This window comes from Atractosteus spatula, chromosome 24 (genome assembly GCF_055471065.1).
Source record: "Atractosteus spatula isolate fAtrSpa1 chromosome 24, fAtrSpa1.hap1, whole genome shotgun sequence".
In the NCBI taxonomy this organism is placed as follows: domain Eukaryota; kingdom Metazoa; phylum Chordata; class Actinopteri; order Semionotiformes; family Lepisosteidae; genus Atractosteus; species Atractosteus spatula.
The window spans coordinates 13,827,088-13,847,588 of record NC_142729.1 but is presented as its reverse complement, the minus strand read 5'-3'; the positions used below and the strand labels follow the sequence as shown (position 1 = coordinate 13,847,588).

The 20,501-nt window shown below is 49.6% G+C and overlaps 1 protein-coding gene across 6 annotated transcripts in view; it reads left to right on the top strand.

Annotated features, from left to right (window-relative positions):
• The window catches only part of ltbp3 (latent transforming growth factor beta binding protein 3), a 111,244-nt gene that overhangs the window by 61,092 nt on the left and 29,651 nt on the right, over nucleotides 1-20,501 (top strand). For 4 of the 6 annotated variants that reach the window (XM_088904734.1, XM_088904732.1, XM_088904729.1 and 1 more), the window contains exons 11-18: nucleotides 2,254-2,349; nucleotides 3,704-3,829; nucleotides 5,295-5,426; nucleotides 7,571-7,699; nucleotides 8,791-8,910; nucleotides 13,864-13,986; nucleotides 14,086-14,208; nucleotides 19,031-19,150. In XM_088904734.1, coding sequence (XP_088760860.1) covers nucleotides 2,254-2,349; nucleotides 3,704-3,829; nucleotides 5,295-5,426; nucleotides 7,571-7,699; nucleotides 8,791-8,910; nucleotides 13,864-13,986; nucleotides 14,086-14,208; nucleotides 19,031-19,150 — 969 coding nt within the window. The remainder of the gene's footprint in view (nucleotides 1-2,253; nucleotides 2,350-3,703; nucleotides 3,830-5,294; nucleotides 5,427-7,570; nucleotides 7,700-8,790; nucleotides 8,911-13,863; nucleotides 13,987-14,085; nucleotides 14,209-19,030; nucleotides 19,151-20,501) is intronic. The other 2 variants (XM_088904733.1, XM_088904731.1) reach the window with 2 other exon arrangements.

Below are 20,501 nucleotides of genomic sequence, written 5' to 3'. Positions count from 1 at the left end.
TTCAAGGGAAGTGGATCTGTGCTGCAGCCCAGTCCAAGTCAACAAGGAAGACAAACATCTCCAGCAGGGAAGAGAGTACTGCAGGGCTTCAGGAGACGAGACGTGGTTTGAGCTTGGTTGTGGTTGCAGAGGGGATGAAGCATTTCTCCTTGTCTGTGACTGTGCCATTGGGGGTTGAAGTGCATGGCTGCCTGTTGTGTGATTTTTAGACCCAACACCCTCTTTTTTTATGACTGATGGATCCACCTGGTTTTGGCGCGATAAGAGTTTGGAGAAAAGGAGTTGAGACGCCAAGAAATAGGAGCTTCATGTTTCAACTTGGACTGTGCTAACCCCTGGTCTCACGTCAATAAGATAAAATAAGATAAGCCACTATAAAGCCACTTGAATATCCCAAGACGTCTGCCGTCACAACCCCCAATAATCCTGCATTAATAACGCTCTCTGTATTTTGCGTATATTAGTACCAATGGAACATTAGCTTCCCAGGTATGTTCGATATTTCCTTCTTGGCCAAGAGGATGGTTCCTTCATCTCTTTACTCCCGAGAATGAGCCAGTCCTCCTCAGTCATGCTCCAATCCCAGAGTTCCTTGGGGCCCCCACTGTTTCCCGCAGTTGTAGAGAGAAACATCGCTGCCGCCTGGCCCGATGGCGGAACGCTGACAAAATGGGCACAAGAGCCCCATATCGAGAGACCTATTGAAATGCATCATCGTGAAATCACTGGCCAGCTCTTCAAAGGGGAACTGCTAGGCTACTTTCATATTTAGGGGGTTAGAATGAATCGGCATTGAGGAGTGCAATTCAAATCGCAATAAAATTAAAATGTTTCACAGTAATGAAAATCAGAAGTTTTACACATCACAAACTAGAGGACAGGTCTGCGCAGCGCCATGTTTTACGATTCAGAACGAGGCAGCAGGACTTCGGGTGAGGTGAACTGGCCCTGTGACACTGTGAACAAGCAGGCTTGTGGATCCAGCTCTTCTAATCCAGTAGAAATCCTGCTCTCCTCTCCTCTTCCAGACGGTTTCACTGGCAAATACTACTCACTGGTTAACTCTGCCTGCGGATCAAGCTGGAACATTTCTGCAGTGAAATGTCTGGTGCTCAACCTGTACTTATTCACTCGTACATCTCGGTATATTAGTCAGTACGGGGACTAGTGAGCAGGAAGGGCCGCTGCACATCTCAGTACATTAGTCATGACAGGGACTAGTGAGCAGGAAGGGCCACTCATGTCACAATTCTCATGAACTCTTGACAACATGGCAACTTGCAGTACTTTTCACAAAGTTTGCAATTTTGTACTTAATTCTAAATTTGTCATTTTTTTCTACACCGTCAACTAATTTATTTTGTCACTGAGATTTAATAACACGTCTGAGAAAATTGGGACTGTGGCCCCCCCCTTTAAGTCTCTGCTTTGGGAATGAATATCCCAGTCTCTCACCCGAGTCTGAAAATCTCCCGCACGTGCCTCAAGTCCTCCAGATTGGTTAAAAAATATGAAGCGATGAATGTAAAGTTGCGAACTTGTTGGCAAAACGTTCATTAATCAATGTGTTTTTTAATCCCACACCTCAACTAGTGTGTTATCGCAGTAATCAACCAAAAATCTTGTGCATTCGAGTCTTGGACCCTAGAGAGAGCTGTGTTAGTAACTGACGCAGAAAACAAAAGCTGCATCATCTGGTCAGACAAATACTATGTACCTACGCCGCCTGTCACATCATCTTCAAAATGTGTGGGTTTCCTCCCACTCTCCAAATACAGGCTAATTGGCTTCTGGGAAGATTGGCCCCTGGTCTGTGTGTGCCCTGTGATGAACTGGTGTCCTGTCCAGGGTCTACCCTGCCTTGCACCAAGGCTTGCTGGGATAGACTCCAGCTCCCCCTGCGACCCAGAATTGGAAGAAGCAGTTAGAAAGCGGAAATGGAAAACAGACGCAATGAGCCCGATATGATAACAGCACTTCAGTACCAAGAAGAACACGAGGATGTCTTGATGCAGGCAGAAAATAGCAACAAAGCGCTTCAAGCACAAAGCTCTCTCCCATGGGCAGTATAGTTTATATATAATAAATGTTCATATTTACTGATGATCATTCTTTTGCTTCCACTAACAACAACCACTATTTACACTTCAGCCATTTTATATCATCTGCAGGCTGTGTTCACCTGCTCATGCGGGAACAGATCTCAGGCGTGCTGACCCTGAGGTCTTCGCGTGTGTCCTGTGTCTCTTGCAGAGGTCATGTCCAGGCCCACCCTTTCTCCCGTGGTGAACGTGCCGGCGGAACCGCACCCCAAGATGCCAATGGAGATCGGGCAGACCAAGTTCACCCGTGAGTCCACTGTCCTTTGAACTTCCCGTTCCGGCTCGAACCCGGAGCTTCGAGGCACTGGGATAGCTGCGTTAAGTGCTGCATGGGCTTGCCGTCTGATAGCTTCACGGCCTTACGCAGCCTGTGCTGCAAAAACTGCAAACAGAAGAGAGAATCATGACTACATCACTCCTGTGCTTGCCTCCTTGCATTGGCGACCTGTATACTGTATGGTAGATTTCTATGTGTTGTTATCAGTCTATGAATGTTATAATGATAATAATAATTGCTTACACTTATATAGCACTTTTTCTGGACACACCACTCAAAGTGCTTTCCAGGTAATGGGGATCCCCTCCACCACCAGCATTTTGTACCCCCACCTGGATAACGCGCAGTCCGCTCCCCACACACACCAGCTCTCAGTGGGGAGGAGAGCAGAGTGATGGAGCCAGTTCAGAGAGGGGGTTATTAGGAGGCCATGATGGGTAAAGGCCAGGGGGAATTTTGGCCAGGACACTGGGGTAACACCCCTTCTCTTCTCGAGAAACACCCTGGGATTTTTAATGACCAGAGAGAGTCAGGACCTCGGTTTTACATCTCATCCGAAGGACGGCGCCTGTTTACAGTCTAGTGTCCCCGTCACTATACTGAGGCATTAGGACCCCACACAGACCACAGGGTGAGTGCCCCCTGCTGGCCCCACTAACACCTCTTCCAGCAGCAGCCTCAGCTTTCCCAGGAGTCTCCCCTCCAGGTACTGACCAGACTCACACCTGCTGAGCTCCAGTGGGGCTGCCAGTGGTGAGTTGCAGGGTGATATGGCTGCTGGTGAACAGGAGTTGGTTAGAACACATGTGTGACACCCGAAGAAGGCTCCACAACCAAAACGTTGTGTTTCTTTTCTTCTCTTTTCAGCATGTTCCTTTGCAGCCTATGTGTGCTGACGCAGCTACCTACTTGAATTTCCATAAGTGTTTAAAGCATACCTTGCTTTTTGCCCTGTTGAGCCAAACTGTTTCTTGAAAACATCCAGGACATCGGCTTCAACAGCATGGCTAGGCAGCTTGTTCCACACTCCCACCACCCTTTGTGTAAGGAAGGGAGTCTTTCCTAATTGCAGGATCCAGGCTACCTGCTCCAACAACATGGCTAGTTCCACACTCCCACCACCCTTTGTGTAAAGAAAGTCTTTCCTAACTGCAGCCAGGCTATCTGCTTCAACAACATGGCAGCTTGTTTAATTTAAATGCACTTCCCCATAGTTTCTGCTTGTGCCCTCTGTTTTTTTTTGTGCCTGAAAGCTTGTGATCATTAGCTACTCTGTTACTAATTGTTTGTGGGTTCCCCCCTTCCCATGTTTTCCCCTGTCCAGAGACGGACGAATGCAGGCTGAACAGGAACATCTGTGGCCACGGAGAATGCATCAACTCTGCCAACGGCTTCGCCTGCCTCTGCAACACTGGGTACAAGGCTCACGCCCAGAGGAAGTACTGTGTGGGTGAGGAGCCCATACCCCGCCGCTCACAAGAACAGCCAGGGCTGCCGCTGGCTCTCAGAGAGTCCTGGGCAACGTTCCCTCTTAGCCGTGCGCGTGTGCCCGTGCGCACACAGGTCATGAAATCAGTGCACATAGGAAATTGAATTGCACACAAAAAATTGTGTGCATTATTTTTGCTACTTGATCGTCAATATTGATGCTCTTGTAGTCTCATACCTCCCTGCTCCTGCCCGCTTGGACACTCGGTCTCTATGAATGGGCTCATGGAATAGCTGTCCCGGATCTTTTGGATCTCTATGCTTCTATGAGGATGGCTATATTAACAAAAAAATAATTTCAGGTTTACAATTTGACATACGCTCAATTTAGTGCGCACAAGGTTTTTGTCACTGGGAAAGAAATTTGCACAACTTTCACAAATTTCTGCGCACACAGGCCATTAGAAATTAGAGGGAGCGTTGGTCCCAGGTGGGTAGGTCTGGGAAGGCAGAGGTTGAGCTCAGACAGGGACCTGGTGACGGCGTATTGAAACCTGGGTCAGCACTGCTGACTGGCGGCGCTGGGGACCCGGGTTCAATTCCAGACCTGGGGGTGCTGTCTGTGTGGAGTCTGCATGGTCTCGCCATGTTCGCGTCCTACGGTGCAAAGGCAGGCTGGGAGATTAATCGGCTTATGGGGCAATCGGCCAGGTGTGTCTGTGGGCGCACGCTGTGACGGACTGGCATCCTGTCCAGGGTGTACCCCGCCTTGCGCCTGTTGCATGCTGGGATAGGCTCCAGCTCCCCCACGAGCCCGTACTGGATAGAGTGGTTAGACAATGGATGGATGGACCAGGGTTCATTTAACTGCCAGCGCACAGTGAGCACCATGCTGGGCACTGAGCAGCCAGGGCCTCTGTTCTCTTTCAGCTGAATGGTGACGCCTGTCGTTTTTGCCCGCTGTTTGATGACTTCAGCAAAGTCCTTCAACAGGCGCTGCCCCTCCCATTAGGCGTAGTGGAGCTTGTGACCACCTCCTGAAGAGTGGGCACGCCGTGGGGGAGAGGGGGCTGCCCACAGGCATGGTGGCACTCGGGGGTGACAACCACAGGGGCACGGATAGGAGTAATAATATTAATAATAATGCTCACACTTCTATAGCGCCTTTCCTGGACCCTCCACTCAGAGCTCTTTCCAGGTCATGGGGATCCCCTCCACCACCAGCAGGGTGCAGCCCCACCTGGATGAGGTGCCAGTCCACTCCCCACACACCAGCTCTCAGTGGGGAGGAGAGCAGAGTGATGGAGCCAGTTCAGAGAGGGGGGTTATTAGGAGGCCATGATGGGTAAAGGCCAGGGGGAAATTTGGCCAGGACGCCCAGTAAGAGGAAAGATCCCACTAGATGCCTGCCTGTTTGACTGCACCGGAAGGGGGGGGGCACTAACTGTGGTCCAGGCGATGAAATGAGGAGGCCTTCTCTGTTTCAGACGACAACGAGTGCGAGGCGGAACCCTGCGGCAGTGGGCGGGGCCAGTGCATCAACACGGGCGGGTCCTACACCTGCCGCTGTAACCATGGCTACAAGCTGCAGATTCACCTTGGCAAGCGCACCTGTGCAGGTAAGGGGGGTGTCCCTTAGGTACCACCTGGGGCCTTAGACACCCAGGAAAGACCAGCCCTCTCGAAGGAGGAAAACGTCACAAATACTCAACGAAAAATAGGCAAAACCAGGAAAGGATGGGAAATACGCTCAAATAATTTGATTTCAACAAAAAAAAAAACAGTTTTAGCTGAGACTTTTAAAGTACGTCTTAAAAGTATTCTGTGCCAGCAAGCCTATCAACCTCCAGTACAATTGAACTAATTTCCTAACCTAAGCTTTCCTTCACTTGGGGAAGGTAAAAAAAAACGTGACACAATTCCCTAGTATTAAAACCCTGGCCGGTTATCAAACTTTATTTAGGGACAAATGAAGAGGAAAAAAAAAAGAAAAACCCAACCCCAGACACCACAACACTCCTGTTGGGGTCAGAGGTCAGCTAAAACATTTCTTACACTGACACCACGATAAAAACAAATCTGCACGACAACGTAAAACAGAAACTACTGCACGGCAGAACCAGTGCCGGATTTTCCCATGAGGCACCGCAGGCACAGAGCCTCATGGCCTACGAAATCTTTAGGGCCCCACTAGTGACTCGCGAGAAACGAGCTGGAACAGCATTCTCTAGGTGCTCCAGATCAATAATCATACGTCTCTGTAGCAGCGGTACTACAAACTTTTTTTTTTCCCAATTCAAGGTCTTTAAATCTGCTTTTCTTGTTCGGTATTTACTCATTTCAAAACTTCATTCTTCAATTCCTCAACCTCTTTACACACACAGTTCATGGACTATTTTTAAGACCTTCAATTCCGACGGTATTACATCTACTCTGAGACGTTGGTCTGGAGCTCCTCCTGCATACGTACGAGTGCATCTCCATTAAGCACCTCCAGTTGCTTCACTTTTCTCATTAGTTGCCATCGATTTTCTTGAAGTGCTATACATACAAGATGGTCTTAGACGTCTCTTTCTACGACCCAGCACTGTCTTTCCTCTTCCAAGTGCTACTCATATCAAAATTCTTAAACTTAAAAAAAAACAACCTTATTAGCTGTTCTTAAATTATTACCGAAGTCTAAACAACTAGTGTTACGTCCTTATATTTCTGTAGTCAACATTCATATGACATGTTATATATATAACATTAGTGTAACGCATACGGCCTCCATTGCTTGTGCGAGCCGGCTTACCAGCGCGGTGACGTCACCGCCCTTCCCTGTGGATAGCAGGGACCCCAGCAGCTGGCCTGAGCAAGATCTCCCTTTGGCTCAAGAGGCTGGGTCCCTGTTGAGTGACGCCAGAGGCCTGGGTTCGAGTCCCCAGTTTTGGGGGGCTGACCTGATGTGGCAGTGGTGAGGGTGCCCACCTGAACCCTGTAGTGTTACATTATTATATATCATAATTAGGAACAAGTAATAGGTTTATTCCATACTGAAAAGAGAAGAAAGAAAACAACGTTTCGGCCGTGGAGCCCTCTTCGGGTGTGAGAAAGACAAGGCAGTAAGCAAAGGTAACTTTCTCACACCTGAAGAAGGCTCCACGGCCGAAACGTTGTGTTCTCTTTCTTCTTTTTTTTTCCAGCCTGGAATAAACCTATCACTTGTTCCTTTGCAGCCTACGCATGCTGATGCAGCTCCCCACCTATATGATAATTATATGTCATAACATAACATTCGGGTCCTGGAAAAACTCACAATTCCTCCTCAGCCTCCCCCCTGAACGCCATCTTGAAACGCTCCGCTGTTCCAGAAACTAGAGGTATCGCGGCGACGGGCGCCCCATCCATCACGGGGGTTCGGCCATGAAGACTAATTTCAAGTGCGTCACGTCAGTCGACCTCATTCCATCGGCGTTTCCCGCTCTTTTTGCACGTTTCGGAGTGAAAGTGCCCCCCTGGAGGGGGGGGTCTACGCACCCCCACAATCAGGCACCTGGACAGAACTTTCTCGTTTACTCCCGATGAAATACGTCTCGCAGGCGCGTTCAATACGCGGCGAAGCCCTTCTACAAACGCAGAAACAACGGGCTGTTTTTTTTTTTTCCTCACGGACGCGCTGCCGAAATCGGTAGTTTGTTTTTATGAGGGAGGGGGGTAGATTTCCAGTCGTCGGACAGCGGACGGCTCTTGAGTCTCCTCTCTGTCCCGTCCCCCCCCCCAGACGTGAACGAGTGTCTCAAGCACAACCCCTGCGGGGAGAGCGGGCGCTGCGTCAACCTGCCCGGCGGCTACAGGTGCGAGTGCTACGAGGGCTACAAGAGCAAGTCCCACCGGCACCCCGTCTGCGAGGGTAAGCGAGCCCCCGCCGCCGCTCCGCCATCTTGAACAATAACAACACGCTTCCCTTCCTCTCTCTTCGCCGTCTCATTCTCGGTGTGGCTCGCTTTTCTGCCGGCGTTCGTATTTTTCTGATTTATTCCTCGTCGGCATTCTCATTCATCTCTTCCTTCTCATTTTTCTTTTGATCTAACTTTCCGTTTTTCCACCACCCAGTCTGTGGAAGGCGCTGTACTTGAATTTCATTCTAAATTGAAGACCTCGGTGGGGGGTTGAGGGGGGGGTGGGGTGACGTTTCATCTGCATGTGCAAAATATTGTAAAAACATCATTCCCCCCCCACCCCACCTTAGCAGTATCGCCAGACTACGTCCTGTTTTGTCTTCGACTGTTGCTGAAAAGCTGGTCAACACGTTTGACTCGTCTTGAATTGAGTACTGGAATGCTCTGCTTACTGGGGTTTCTAAATCCACACTGGGCAAACTCCAGTCTGCCCAGAGTTCGGCAGCCAGAATCCTGACCAGGTCCGAGTGCCAGTGATCACATCACTCCTGTCCTGGAGTCCCTGCACTGGCTTCCTGTCGGGTTTCGTGTCGACTTCAAAATCCTCCTGCTCGCCTGTAGGGCTCTCCATGGCCTGGCACCTCCGTACCTGTCTGAGTTACTGTCTTCCTCCTCCCCACCTCACAGCCTCAGACTCTGGTCTCCTGTCTGTCCCCCAAGCCAGTCTACACTCTGGGGGTGACAGGGTCTTCTCCTGCTGCACCCCAGAGCTCTGGAGTTCTGTCCCCAAGGATATCAGACAGCCACCTTCTCTAAACTCTCAGACTGGCTCTGTGTCTGTCCATCTGCTTTCCGACTGTATTCCAAAACCTCATTGTAATGGTCTAATCCTGCAGTCTCCTCTCACTGTGTCCTTACTGTAAAGTAACTTTAAGAAGCTACTTTTAACGTTTATTACCAGTATAAGCGCAAGATCGGGGGCGCCCTGCTCTGCCGCGACCTGGCGAATTCCAAAGACGGGGTTCAGGAAAGCTCGAAGAGGGGGCAGTGATTTGTCCCCCCCCCCAGTTTTAACGAAGATTCTCCCTTGCTGTGGTTCCAGATATCGACGAGTGTCTGGACCCCCACACCTGCCCCAACGAGCAGTGCGAGAACACGCCCGGTTCCTACGAGTGCGTACCCTGCCCCCCCGGGCACCGCGCCAAGGATGGCATCTGTTACGGTGAGCCCCCCCCCCATCCCGACTGTCCGAGGCCCGGACCCCCAAAATTGTCTCTTTTTTTTTTGTCTCGTCCTCCTGTTTCTCGGCAGCCTGGGGCGAGAGCAGAGCCAACAGATGAAGAGCTGCTCTGCATCGTTAAAGGCCAAGTCAGATCGCGTTTTGCGGTACAGGGCTGAGCAGTCGCTAAGAACGGGCACTGGCCAAGTCGGATATAGGAGTAAGGGATGGCAGGTTGTTCCTACCAGCTGGTGATGCTCATCTCTGGTTTATTGATACCCGGATTGCAGAAGCCTCACTGTCCACATCGCAGAACTCCTCTGGCGCAACCAATGGCAGCAATCCAGATGATTCCCTCTGTTCCTTTAGCTGGAATACAACCGTTTTCGTCTTTTCCCCAATCCTGATCCAGGAAGCCCTAGCACTCACACCTGCTGGGTTTTCATTCCAGCCCGGCCCTCAGCCCTGAAGTGACTTAATCAGAGGGATCCATTTGAACCCCTTTCCGCCCTGTCATGCGTCGGAAGTCTGGCTTTTATCTACTGCCTTTCAAAAGCCAAGTCACTTCTTATGTAGAAAACCTGCAGATACACCCGTCAACCCAGCTGTTACTTCCATTAAGGCCCCATTAGGCCCGGCTGGAATGGAAACCAGCAGGTGGGTGGGCATTCCTCTCTTGCTGCTGTAGTGACGGCACTTCTGGACACACACTGACGTATGCATCTGTTTGCAGCTGCCCACAGTGTCACGAGCCGGAGCGTTACCCAGCGGAGTCCAGGCACGTACTCTCGGATCCAGCTCCCTGCCTGCCTCCCGCCCCCCCCCCCCTCCCCCCCGGCGCACACTGGTCATCCCATAGCAGCTTTTGAAGGAATTTGGGAATATTAGGAAGGTGGCACGGTGACACCTTTCCTGGGAAGAAACGTATGCAAGGCAGGGTACACCCTGGGTGGGACACCAGTCCATCACAGGGCACACACACACACCCCACCAGGGCCAGTTTTCCCAGAAGCCAGTTCACCTCCCAGCATGCCTTTGGACTGTGGGAGGAAACCCACGCGTTTTGAAAATGAAGTGACAGGGGGACGAAGGTACACAGTATTTGTCTGTGACACAGTGATTCAGCTGCGAGGAAACTCTCTGTGTTTTTTTTCTTCATCGATGACCAACGCAGCTCTCCGGGGTCCAAATCCCTAATGCGTGAAATTTTTTCATCAAAAATATTAATAGCGCATTATTCATATCGATAGTTCCCCCTTTTTTTCAGGAACGGAAACACATGGCTTAATTAATGGAATCGCTCGTCTCCACAACAGTTTCACAATTTTCCGTTCATCGCTTCATTTTTTTTTTTTAGTCAACCCAGTACTCGACACAAATGCGTGAGGTTTTCAGACCAAGGCACGAGACTGTGAGATTCGCTCGCAGTGCAGAGAGAGCACAGACACAGACACAGACACAGACACAGACACAGACACAGACACAGACACAGACAGACACACACACACACACACACACACACACACACACACCAGAGCACGGTTTCCCAGAAGCCAAGACATTTCCCAGCATGTCTCTGGAGTGCGGGAGGAAATCGGAGCCCCCTTAGGAGACATGGAACACGGGGAGAACATGCAAACTCCACACAGACAGCACCACAAGGCCAGAATTGAAGGGCTCCAGTGCTATCTATGAGGCAGCAATGCCGACCACTGTGCCACAGTGCTGCGCAGATAAGGAGCTAATAAAAAAAATGATCCAGTAAGTTATTCAGCCTGAAGAGGTGAGTGTGATTCATACAGTAGGTCATTGCTGGTGGCGGAAGACGAGGCAGTTGCTGAGCAATCCCACGATGCACGAGTCGGGCGGGTTGAACTCGCTCGTGTGACGAATGGGGTGGCCAGTTTGCGTCGGGACCTGCTCGGTCGGGCCGGGTCTCCCTCTCTAAGCTGACACGCTGGGGGCAGCTGGGCTCCTGCGCTGGGGTCTGCATGCACACACTCCGCCTTCTGGGTTTCGGGTGGCCTTTCCTTGACCTCTCTCGGCTGGTTTCTCTTTTAGCTGGGGGGGGGGGGGGTCTCGCTCCAGAAGCGGATGGATGTGCTCCGATACGAGCGACACCCCGCACTCGCTGTCTGCAGTGTTGGGATACAGCAGGGACTCCACATTCACGAGGGCCCGGTGCAGTGAACTGTTGCGAACAGCCAAATTCACCCCCCTGTCCAGTAATTACACCATCGTGTACTGCAGTATATAGAATGATTGGCTCAAAGACATCGGAAACCCTCCCTTATCGGATAATTCAAGTACTAATGCGTTAGCTTTAAGTTAAGTACCATAAAACTGATCAACTGAAACGAACAAATGCAAACACAAATTGATAGTAATCAGCTAAAATAAAGAACATGAATCCCTCCTCTGCTGTGCAGCGGATGCCTGCAGTCTCTCTCTGCCTCTGTGATCAGCACGCCCCACTGTAATGAAGGATAAAACTGTCAGAGAGCCTGCAAAGTCGTCTCCGGCCCATCATTCCCAGCACTGCTGACACAGAACCTGGAGCGTTGGCTCTGGTGTGTTACCCTGAGCAGGCTGAGCTGCGGGTGCTGGGGAGTGGGTAGCTGGGCAGGGGGCAGGGAGAGGCTCGCTCGCTCGCTCGATTTCGTCTCGCCATCCTGGTCCGGCACGGCGCTAATTGGACCGCCGCACATGCCAACCTCGGGCTTGGTGTCGCCTCCCGCTCTGCCCCGCTTCGACCCGACTGGATTGCGAATCCGGGAAGGGTAAATCTGCAGGAGGCGAGGCCCTGCCGTGCACCCACGGTGGCCGGCAAGGTGTGGTTGGGCCTCGAGGAGCGGTAAAACGGACTTTGATCCCCAGCGGGATCCAGGCGGGCCGGCAGTCCAACCCCCCACTCCTCACAACCTGGACTGAAGGGGATCCTGCGGGGGAACATCGGGCGGCAAGTGTTTCAAGTCCATTTCTGGTTGTTCCTGCTGCCGAAGCCCGAACCCGTTGAGGGGGTTCCTAATATTTTGGCCAGTGAGTGCAATCCAGCGGGAGGGAGGGAGGGAGGAGGCAGGGTGCTGGATAACCTTCTCTCTCCAGGGGAATGCGGAGCAGCCTGCACGTGCGGTAACGTTGTTTCCTTCCTCTGTAGAATAGACGTGGCCTGTTTCGAGGGGATGCTGGGAGCTGTCTGAAACATGGCGTGGGACGCTGGGCTCTTCCGATGGTTTCGTCTTTCTCTTCATAAATTAAGGGTCTTTTCTTTTTCAGCCAGACACTGCCTCTGCACATTTCCCTCGATAATAATCTCCGGGCTTTTTGACTCTAGTGTTCCTACCACAGTACATTTATTGCAAAGTCTGCCGGGCCAGGGCTGCTCTTATTTCCCAGTGCCGGGTGTGGAGACGCTGCTTTTCACAAAGGGTGGTGGGGGCGTGGAACAAGCTACCCAGCCATGCCGTTGAAGGCGATGCCCCGCCTTCTTTCAAGACAGCTGGAGGAGATCCTGGGATTCATTAACCTAACGGGGCGAAAGTACCAATCTCCTCACTTGGATTGTTTTTATGTTCTTATTGGTGGGATTAATTAACAATTCAGCTGATGTTTCTGGGAGTAGGTTAAAAGGAGATCACAAAAAACAGTTTGCACAACATAAACCAGCGTACTGAATAAACTGTCTACGCTGGTCATTTTCCTGCAGATTAACACTGTGCATCGCCACCATTTTTACAGACTATTCCTGATCACTGTTTGCTTAATCTCTGCCAGTTAAAGGAGCACCTTTGCACTGTTGATCGGAAAAGTGTCCCAATGAAGTCAATATACTAATAACGTATATATGTCAAAATACATGGAGCATTTGAAAATGTTTATAAAAGCCCAATGTAAGGTGCTTAATTAAGTAATTATCCTGTTCAGTTGGAAGGTGTATATCCTATTTTTCCTGATGATTTTAATCAATCACAAATGGGCTGCTCTTTCAAAAACGACGATGGGCGTGGATTGACGGTTTTCATCAGGAAAGGCCGACTCCAGCCCTCAAGGAGGGCCAGTTCCTCAGCCAGTTCCATTCCACCGCTCATCCTCACTGTCTTACAGGCACTTATCCAAGTAACCAGTCAGATCTCCTCATTTTTCACAATTTGACAATCGCTGATAAAATCGGCAGGAACATGTCTGCAGAGGGACACTTCAGAAGCATAGCAGTATTAAACACGTATCTATATCTATATGAAAAAAACCATTTGAAAATATAAGTGTTCTACAGTATACTGCAGAAAAGTAGAAACACTAGTGTATAATTTTAGATATTTTAATCTTAAATTTCAGACATGAAAACTGACATTAATGTTAACATAATTTTACATAATTTTGTACATGGTAGTATGTATATTTGAAACATTTCCATATACATTTAAATCAAACTAATGTTAAGTAAATATTATGGATGACAGGGTCTTCTCCTGCTGCGCTCCAGAGCTCTGGAGTTCTGTCTCCAGGGATATCGGAGAGCCACCTTCTCTAAACTCCTTCAAATCCAGACTCACAGCTTCTTCTGCTTCAGAAGGGTTTGATTTAACGGGTTCTGTGTCTGTCCCTCTGCTTTCCGACTGTATTCCAAACCTTTGTTTTAATTGTCTAATCCTGCTCTCTCCTCCAACTGTGTGCTTTTTTTCCCCTTACTGTCAAGTGCTTTAAGAAGCCTCTTTCAAAGATAAAAGAGAGAAATATGATAAAAATATTTTTATTATTATATATTTAACTATATTTTTAGAAAATATAGTTATGTTTCCAGATGGTTCTGCGTTTGATGTGGTGGATTGGTAGGTGGCTTGGACTCGGATCTCTTGGCATTTTGGCTGGTTGACGTTTCTCTTCGGGGTGGGTGAAGGGAATCATGGGGGGGGGGGAAACAGGCGGGTTAACCCTCGCCTTGCTGGATTCTTGTAGACATCAACGAGTGCCAGACCCCCGGCGTGTGCCCCAACGGCCACTGCGAGAACCTGGTGGGCACCTACCGCTGCCTGTGCCACGAGGGCTTCGTCCCCGAGTCCGACAGCAAGGGCTGCCGAGGTGAGATCCGCCCACTCCCCCCCCCCCCCTGCCGTGGTGATGGCCTACTTGTCTGTGCCAGCCCGTGACTCCCACCCCCACTGTGCTCCCTGTCAACAGACATCAACGAGTGCGAGGATGCCCGGCTCTGTGCCAACGGGCACTGCATCAACACTGAAGGCTCCTTCCACTGCCAGTGTTACCCCGGGTACCAGCCCACGCAGGAGGGCAGCCACTGCGAAGGTAGGCCTCCCTCTGCCCTGTCCCGTTCTCACCCCGTTTCAGCGAAGCTCTGCCTGAATAGCCTGGGAGAAAGAAACCACGAGTCCCGACAATAGACACTCTCATCCCCAGCTTTACGAGTGCAGTTAGAGCCCAAATTTATTTTTCAGAAGCAAAACTCCTGTGAAAGCGACACCCATTACAATACCCATTCAAATAGAGGTAAAAGTCTTCGCTTCATTCCAAGCGATCATAACCGGACATCAGCCCATTGCATTTAGGTACTTTTCCAGTTTGCTTGGGTAGTTTGGCACCAAAACTACTAATTGTGGGTTATAGCATGTAGAATTCACCAACACTGTTTTTTTCGTTTAAATGCATTATCAATGGAGAGCTCATATGGAGAAGTTATAGCACACATAGAACAGTAGAACAACATTCCTGAACAGCATTTTGTACTGAACCGAAATGGTGTATTATGTTAGTTAACACGTCTTGTGCAGTCTTTGACCGTAAACCCATAAAAGTCAGACATCTCTGGAGATTTCGATACCATCGTGCGCATGCATCATCAGATTAAAACTAGGAATGCATTGGGGGTATTCAACGTATGCATGCATCATCAGATTAAAACATTTCACTTTCTGAAATTGTTCAAGTTTGTCTATCAATATTATTGTTGCACTCAGAATATTATCCCGCACTTTAACTAGTGTTACACCCTTACCATGTCTGTGAAGACAGTTAGGTCAACAGCCAGGAGCAAGGTAGAATTAAAAAGGAAGAATGAGCCACACACTCAGAGCTTGTATTAGCCAGGGATGTTCACTTGTGGAATAAAAATATTCGTGTGAGCATGCCTCCTTCTTTTGTTTTAGAACTTGCTTGATTAACGAGCTGTGGCACCAGCCCTGAGCTTCCCGACACAATCTCTGTTTAATTCTCACCTAGAGAACATCTGTATCTCATGATCAAATCATTTCAATAATAATAATAATTGCTTACACTTATACACTGCTTTTCTGGACACTCCACTCAAAGCACTTTACAGGTAATGGGAATCCCCTCCCCCCACCACCAGTGTGCAGCCCCACCTGGATGATGCGACGGCAGCCATAGTGCGCCAGAACGCTCCCCACACACCAGCTCTCAGTGGGGAGGAGAGCAGAGTGATGGAGCCAGTTCAGAGAGGGGGGTTATTAGGAGGCCATGATGGGTAAAGGCCAGGGGGGAAATTTGGCCAGGACACCGGGGTTACACCCCTACTCTTCTCAAGAAACACCCTGGGATTTATAATGACCACAGAGAGTCAGGACCTCGGTTTTATGTCTCATCAGTGCCTTTTTAAAGTATAGTATCCCCACCACTATACTGAGGCACACAGGCCATGGGGTGAGTGCCCCCTACTGGCCCCACTAACAGCTTCCAGCCTCATCTTTCCCAGGAGTCTCCCCTCCAGGTACTGGCCAGGCTCACACCTGCTGAGCTTCAGGGGGGGGGGCTGCAGGGTGATATGACTGCTGGTAAGTTTCAAGTGCAGGTTTTGCACATCTGGCCTCTACCAGACAGTTGTACAAAGAAAGATGGGGGTGAGGATGCAGACTGTCCCATCAAGAAGGTTTTCCAAGAAAAAGACAGATCTCCTCAATTTCACGGTGCCGTATTTTCCCCCAGGAAGCTGTAGCATTGACAGCATTAGAATTAATTTCCCTTACATAGCAGCCAGTATCAACATGTCACTTTAATACTGTTTCCAAAATTATTTCTAGTTCTGATGTGGCCAGTTAGCCATTTCGGTTCATTTATTTTGTGTTTTTTAAAGAAAAGAAGTGGAGAATTTGTTTTTTTTGGGGGTGGTTTGCAAGTCTTTGCCAGGAATGTCACTGTCAAAGCTGTGAGATCACTGGGGCGTGTCCTTCAAAACTGACTCTTTATAATAATAATAATAATAATAATAATAATAATAATTGCTTACACTTATATAGCGCTTTTTCTGGACACTCCACTCAAAGCGCTTTACAGGTCATGAGGATCCCCTCCACCACCACCACTGTGCAGCCCCACCTGGATGAGGCGCCAGTCCGCTCCCCACACCCCAGCTCTCAGTGGGGAGGAGAGCAGAGTGATGGAGCCAGTTCAGAGAGGGGGGTTATTAGGAGGCCATGATGGGTAAAGGCCAGGGTGGGGAATTTGGCCAGGATACTGGGGTAACACCCCTACTCTTCTCGAGAAACGCCCTGGGATTTTTAATGACCACAGAGAGTCAGGACCTCGGTTTTACGTCTCATCTGAAAGACGACGCCTGTTTACAGTATAGTATACAGTATACTCTTTGACACTACGCAACAGTATACAGTATATTAATAACGGGGTGCGATGAGCCCTCTCGACATGATATTTTAAGGGTGACGTCCCTCCCAGGGTCGCTCAAGATCTGCAGTGCATGTCGGCATCGTGGATGTGGCGCCAGTTTTGTGCCGGGAGGATTGGGCCCAGTTTGAATCCAACCCCATATGGTACCGGGTACTCTATACAGGCAAAAGCACCACTTGCAACTTTTCTATGGTCTCTTGGCTGTTTTTTCTTTGATATTTTCTTAGTAATGTTATTTTATGTGGAATGAGTCATTGTTGCATGCCTGCGGCTTAAATTACCCCCTCCTGGAGATGAATAAAGTATTCGGAGTTGAATTGAAAATGCTTAGCCCCGTGAAAAAATTGGGCACAAATGAAATTTGCGTAGGATGACTGCACCGCTTCAACTAGAAAAATGCACCGCTTGGAGAAATTAAATTCCTCTGTTCCAGACAAATGGGATTCGGTCATCCGCAAGGTGTTCCTTTGAGGCCAGGGATCATTTACATCACGCAAAACCACACAGTCAGAAATTACAAAAAAAAGCTAAAAGAGAAGTCAAGGAGCTTGAAAATGACAAAGAAGGAAAAAGATGGGAAATCAGACAGTTTATAGTACTGGGAGTTGAGCAGCTTGCTGGTAGAGAAGGATGTTAAGATCCTTTAAAGGTCTCAGTGGAAAACTTCTTGTCTGGCTGTTCCAGTGAGGAACCAAGAGCAGGTAGTCTGGGGACTTGCAGCAGATTTAACTGACCTGATCCTAAAGACAGGGGTGAAGTCTGAAAAAGCAGAAAGTCAGTGAGGTAGATGGGACCCTTTTCCTTTCACAGCCTTAAAATGCCAGCAGCCCTGTCACCCTGCAGCTCACCACTGGCAGCCCCACTGGAGCTCAGCAGGTGTGAGCCTGGTCAGTACCTGGAGGGGAGACTCCTGGGAAAGCTGAGGCTGCTGCTGGAAGAGGTGTTAGTGGGGCCAGCAGGGGGCGCTCACCCTGCGGTCTGTGTGGGTCCTAATGCCCCAGTATAGTAACGAGGGACACTAGACTGTAAAAAGGCGCTGTCCTTCGGATGAGATGTAAAACTGAGGTCCTGACTCTCTGTGGTCATTAAAAATCCCAGGGTGTTTCCCAAATTGGGAAATTCCCAAATTTCCCCCCTGGCCTTTACCCATCATGGCCTCCTAATAACCCCCATCTCTGAACTGGCTCCATCACTCTGCTCTCCTCCCCACTGAGAGCTGGGGTGTGGGGAGCGGACTTGGGCTGCACACTGCTGGGGGTGGAGGGGATCCCCATGACCTGGAAAGAGCTCTGAGTAGAGTGTAAGCAATTATTATTATTATTAATAATAATAGCTTTGCTAGAATAGGGGTGCTGTGGTCTGACTCCTTATTACTCTCACACACACGTCCTTGCATCTGCTATAGGCCTTGTGAAATAACACTAGTAGTAACTGTATAACACCTAGCAGCCATAACACCTGCAGCTCACCACTGGCAGCCCCACTGAAGCTAAGCAGGTGTGAGCCTGGTCAGTACCTGGAGGGGAGACTACTGGGAAAGCTGAGGCTGCTGCTGGAAGAGGTGTTAGTGGGGCCAGCAGGGGGCACTCACCCTGTGGTCTGTGTGGGTCCTAATACCCCAGTATAGTGACGGGGGACACTAGACTGTAAACAGGCGCCGTCCTTCGGATGAGACGTAATACCGAGGTCCTGACTCTCTGTGGTCATTAAAAATCCCAGGGCGTTTCTCGAAAAGAGTAGGGGTGTAACCCCGGCATCCTGACCAAATTTCCCATTGGCCCTTACCAATCATGGCCTCCTAATAATCCCCCTCTATGAATTTGGCTACATTACTCTGCTCTCTTCCCCACTGATAGCTGATGTGTGGTGAGCGTTCTGGTGCACTATGGCTGCCCTTGCATCATCCAGGTGGATGCTGCACACTGCTGGGGGTGGAGGGGATCCCCATTATCTGTAAAGCGCTTTGAGTGGAGTGTCCAGAAAAGCGCTATATAAGTGAAAGCAATTATTATTACCTACCGTCCGGTAAACACTATCGAAGCATTCAGTCAAAGACTAACAGATTACGGCACAGCTTCTACCTCCAGGCAATAAGACTGCTAAATAGCCGAGCTGCAGTCACCTTCAGCAAATCACCTGTAATGGCTACATTTACACACAGTTTTCACTGTATTCGGCCTGCTGCACTACTTAGACATAATGTATTGCATACACCCTGGACGCATCGCAGCTCTATGTATATTGACCTCTGTCTTGAGTTTGTTTTATTCCATTTCTATTGCAGTATTATCTATTATTATGTAACCTTTCATTTTCTGATTTTTACCACTCCCTTTGAGCGCGCCGGAAAGACATTTCATCGCCGGCAACTACTGCTGCATGCTGTATTGTTTGTGCATTTGATAAATCAACTTTGATTGATTGATTGACAGGTTTGGCTTCTCCCCCCCCCTCCCCCCTCCCCATGCAGACATCAACGAGTGTGAGAGACCCTCGAACTGTCAGAGGGGCCGCTGCATCAACACCATGGGCTCCTACCGGTGCGAGTGCCCCAAGGGCTTCCAGCTGGTCAGTGGGCGTCTCTGCCAAGGTAGGCTGGTGCTTGCCATTGGTCAGGAGATATAAACACCAGTGACACTAGCGGGCACATGGGCCCCGTCTCCCTGAGCTTAGTGTCCGACACAGTGATTGTAGTGCAGCAGAGAAAGCATGTCCCAATCCAAATGTTCATTTCAAGCCAGCAGCCATATCGCTCTGCAACTCACAACTGGCACCCCATTGAAGCTCAGCAGGTGGGAGCCTGGTCAGTGCCTGGATGAAGAGACCTCCTGGTTAAAACTAAGGTTGCTGTTGGAAGAGGTGTTAGTGGGGCCAGCAGGGGACGCTCACCCTGCGGTCTGTGTGGGTCCTAATGCCCCAGTATAGTGACGGGGGACACTAGACTGTAAACAGGTGCCATCCTTCGGATGAGATGTAAAACTGAGGTCCTGACTCTCTGTGGTCATTAAAAATCCCAGGGCGTTTCTCGAAAATAGTAGGGGTGTTACCCCGGTGTCCTGGCCAAATTTCCCCCCTGGCCTTTACGCATCATGGCCTCCTAATAACTCCCCTCTTTGAACTGGCTCCATCATTCTGCTCTCCTCCCCACTGAGAAGAGAGCAGAGTATTGGCGCACTATGGCTGCTGTTGCATCATCCAGGTGGGGCTGCACACTGGTGGTGGTGGTGGAGGGGAGTCCCCATTACCTGTAAAGCGCTTTGAGTGGAGTGTCCAGAAAAGCGCTATATAAGTGTAAGCAATTATTAATTATTATTATTCATGAACATCCAGAGCACCGGTTTCTTATAATATGTGATGTGCTAAATCCTGTGAATTATACCTGCATTTTGATTAGCTGATAAAAGCCTGATTAAATGGGACTGGCGGGTGTCCTACTGATTCCACTGAAGGCAGTGAAGCCAGGTGCTCTCGTATCTTCCCGCCTGCAGAATCTGATTGAATACAATCAGCAGATTTTTTTTATTGAGCTTTGGGGAGCCCCGGCCATCTCCTCCTCCTTCATACTGTATACTCGGGCACCTGCCCAGTCGATGTCCATGTGACTGGTTTGTGTGGCTCAGTGCATGATGATTAGGACAGCCTTCGCCGTTTCTTACCATGGGCAACTCGGGTACCCATTTTACACCTCCACCCCTCGGGTGATGACGCCCATTAACTGAAGACTGGCATGGCTGGAACTGGACAAAAGCTAAAAAATGCAGTGTGGAGAAATGATCTGGTCTCTGTTTCACTGGTAACGCTACAGAACGCTGAAATGACAGTTCACCGATGGAAGGGTGTCTGGACCTGCAGTGTGAGGTTCCATCCATCTATCCATTTTCTAACTGCTTCTTCCAATTCAGTATGGAGCAGGAGTCTATCCCAGCAAGGCAGGGTACACC